Source organism: Notothenia coriiceps, unplaced genomic scaffold, assembly GCF_000735185.1.
Source record: "Notothenia coriiceps isolate Sejong01 unplaced genomic scaffold, NC01 NC01_scaffold00024663, whole genome shotgun sequence".
Classification (NCBI taxonomy): Eukaryota; Metazoa; Chordata; class Actinopteri; order Perciformes; family Nototheniidae; genus Notothenia; species Notothenia coriiceps.
The window spans coordinates 11,957-15,197 of NW_011357364.1; the positions used below are offsets into that span (position 1 = coordinate 11,957).

At 36.5% G+C, this 3,241-nt stretch overlaps 1 protein-coding gene across 1 annotated transcript in view; it reads left to right on the forward strand.

Moving 5' to 3' along the window:
* Positions 1 to 549: 549 nt before the first annotated feature.
* Positions 550 to 3,241, forward strand: part of LOC104955128 (protein FAM184A-like) — a gene marked incomplete at both ends in the record, with an annotated part of 10,073 nt that continues 7,381 nt past the window's right edge. Inside the window, one exon of the mRNA XM_010782357.1 lies at positions 550 to 669. Within this exon, the coding sequence (XP_010780659.1) occupies positions 550 to 669 (120 nt within the window). The remainder of the gene's footprint in view (positions 670 to 3,241) is intronic.

The window sequence follows — 3,241 nt, forward strand, 5'->3', positions numbered from 1 at the left end:
CATCATTTTTATTGAAAGATTTATTAAAAAATGTTCATAGTTGGACAAAGATGTTTCATTACGTCTGTTGAATATGATTTGTTGTTTGGGACATCTATGCAGCACAATCCATAACTCTAAATAATATTGACTCTACACAACAAATAATGTGCCTCCAGCGATTTGAATATTGCACTCGTCCATATTGAGTTTTGATTAAACATTAATACATTGTGCAGCCCTATCTATGGCACATGATTAGAACTTGTTATGATGGTTTCCAGTGATGGACTAAAGTGTAAATGTGTTTCTATGCCACAAAGAGCCCATTAAAAGGTTTTGAGCATTCGCATCAATAACAGCCTTGCTTTCATCTTCATATTTCCCTTCGTCTCCTCTCCTGCTAAGATTTCTGCTGTTTTATTTTCAGTTTAATTCTCAGTCTGAATGTACGGGCCGCAGCAGGCGTCTCGTTCGAACCCGAGCAGTTGGTCTCCCACGGTTTTTAATACCGTAATAACTCCTGATTATGAACACAGCTAACGCGTCTCCTTCTCCTCTCCGCTGCAGGTTATCTATGCGCTGAACACGAAAAACGACGAGCACGAGGCGGCCATCTCCACGCTGAAGGAGGCGCACGAAGAGGAGGTGCAGCAGATCCTCTCCGAGACCAGAGAGAAGATACTACAGGTCTTTACATTTAATGTAATTAATTCAAAGACACTGTCGTCTTATTTTTATCATACATTATCAAATTCATGTTTACTCAGTTATATCATCTGTCATTAGGTCATAAGAAAGGTCAGAATACTTTACTTACAGTACTAAATGTCAATATACAGTTTAAAAGGAACCAGCATACGCTCAGTTTGAAGATATTTAAAGTAGAGTAAAAAAAGTTTGGTCGATTTTAAACATTGGTATATCACGTTTTCAGATATTTTTAAAACAGTGTTACAATACTTGAAGTAGTCCTTAACAAGTCCTGAATCAAACGATTTTAAGAAAAAGTCAAAAGTAGCATTACTCATTTACCCCAAAAATAGTATTAACATTATCATTTGTATATCTATATACATATCTATTTAATCCTTAATTAATTATTTTAACTACTACTGTATATACTACATAATTTATTTTATATTTTTGTGGATTACATTTTCTATTGTGTTCGAAAGCTGTTACCGTTCATGGTGTTCGCGGGTCAATTCTGACCCATGATTTATCTCAGTCCAAAACACACAAAAAAATTACTATCATCCAATATTGTTTTAAATACATCATAACTAACTTATTATGCATTCATAACCGTACAATCCTGTTGTAATTTAATGTTATGGCCCAAAACTCATTACACCACATATTGCACACGTGCATGTGTGAGTTCAGGTTCAAGTGTTAGTGTACATATTCTTTGGGAAAGGTGAAGTTCCCGTGGGGGGAGGGGGGCAGAGGGAGGGGACACCAGGTGCATGTTGGGAAAGATTATTGTTACAGTTGATGGAGGGGGACGGGTGTCTAAAGTCAAAGATGAATCTTGATTGGTCCAAATTTGACCTCGAGTCACTCAAAACATTTCTGCTGGGTCTCCCCAGACCCCAACACCAAATTATACACTTTGTTTTTTAGAGACCTTCAGACTTGGCAAACATTTTCAAAATCTGTTTTGTAGTGTTTCTATAGCTGTTGTGGAGGATATCATGAAGCCTTGTTCTGATACAAAAAACTAGAGCGTAGTTATTATATCATTTTAACTTGAAACGGGTCACGGGAGACCCGAACACAACATAAGGGTTCAATCTGAATCCCACAAAACGCTAAATGTATCACATGACTGTAGTTCAACAATATGGTAAATGTGTGTAAAAGTACCTCAAAATTGTTCTGAAGTGCAGTATGTGTGTAAACGTATCCTACTTTCTATCACTGGGTAAAAATGTGCATTAAGTTGAAAAATGAAAATCGAATGAGTCTCTGTTTCCAGGGAGGAATACGTTAATGCATATGTCAGCATTAATTTAATAATGATTGAAAACTCATTATTTTATTAGTAACTTCTTAAGGTTATTCTACATGAGCGAGTGCAGCAAGAGAACCGTACTCTTTGGCATAACTAGGCTTTGAGTCAACTACTTATTTTAAGCGTGAAGTATGAGGCTCTTTAGAAATGAACTCCACATGCAGAGTATCGTTGTATATATTTCACTCGTGTGTTTTTGAACACTATCACATAGCAGCGGATCCACTGAGAGCCGGAGAGATCATCAATATTCACCAGCTGAACCTTAATTATTCAGCTCTATATGTCATGTCTCCTGATGGAAATGATTTACTTCCCTGACAGCAGTGTGACCAACTTTAAAGAGCTGAACGTAAATATGGAGACATTTACTGTACATGCTATACTTCTCTGCAAGCTCGCAAGGCTTTTAATATCACTGACTCGAATCTAATTACATCAAACTGTATTTATATTGCAGCTTTCATACACATGAGGAAACACAAAGTGCTTCACAAACCAGAAACAAAAAAGTATTTTAAACAATACTAAAACCTCCCTTTCCAGGTTATAAATACAGTAACACATAGCCTTTCAATTAATAAACACCAATAGACCAACCAACACTTTGCATAAGAATAAAATAGTAAATTAATAATTAATACAATTCAGTTGAAAGCCAAATATAAAAGGAGGGTCTTGAAGATGTGCATATTTCATCTTGTACATCTAACTTTCATTAAGTATCATAATTAGGGCTGAACAATTACTCAACATACAGTATACTGAAATGGTATTATGGTCTAGTGCGGTGGTTCCTAACCTGGGGGACACGCCCCCCCCCAAAGATCGTAGGGGGGGCGCCAGGCCTCAGATGATTTGAGGCCAAATATCATATTTAGATTTTTTTTTAATCTTTTTTTTTTACATATAATTGTAACGCAATACATGATTGTCACTAAAAGCCTTGTCTCTACATTACAATAATATATAAAAATAATTAATTAATTTGAATACAGGGACACATGTTGATGAAGAAGAGACATGAAGAAGAGGGGACACATGTTGATGTAGAAGAGACATGAAGAAGAGGGGGACACATGTTGATGTAGAAGAGACATGAAGAAGAGGGGACACAATGTTGATGTAGAAAAGACATGAAGAAGAGGGGACACATGTTGATGTAGAAGAGACATGAAGAAGAGGGGACACAGTGTTGATGTAGAAGAGACATGAAGAAGAGGGGATACATGCTGATGTAGA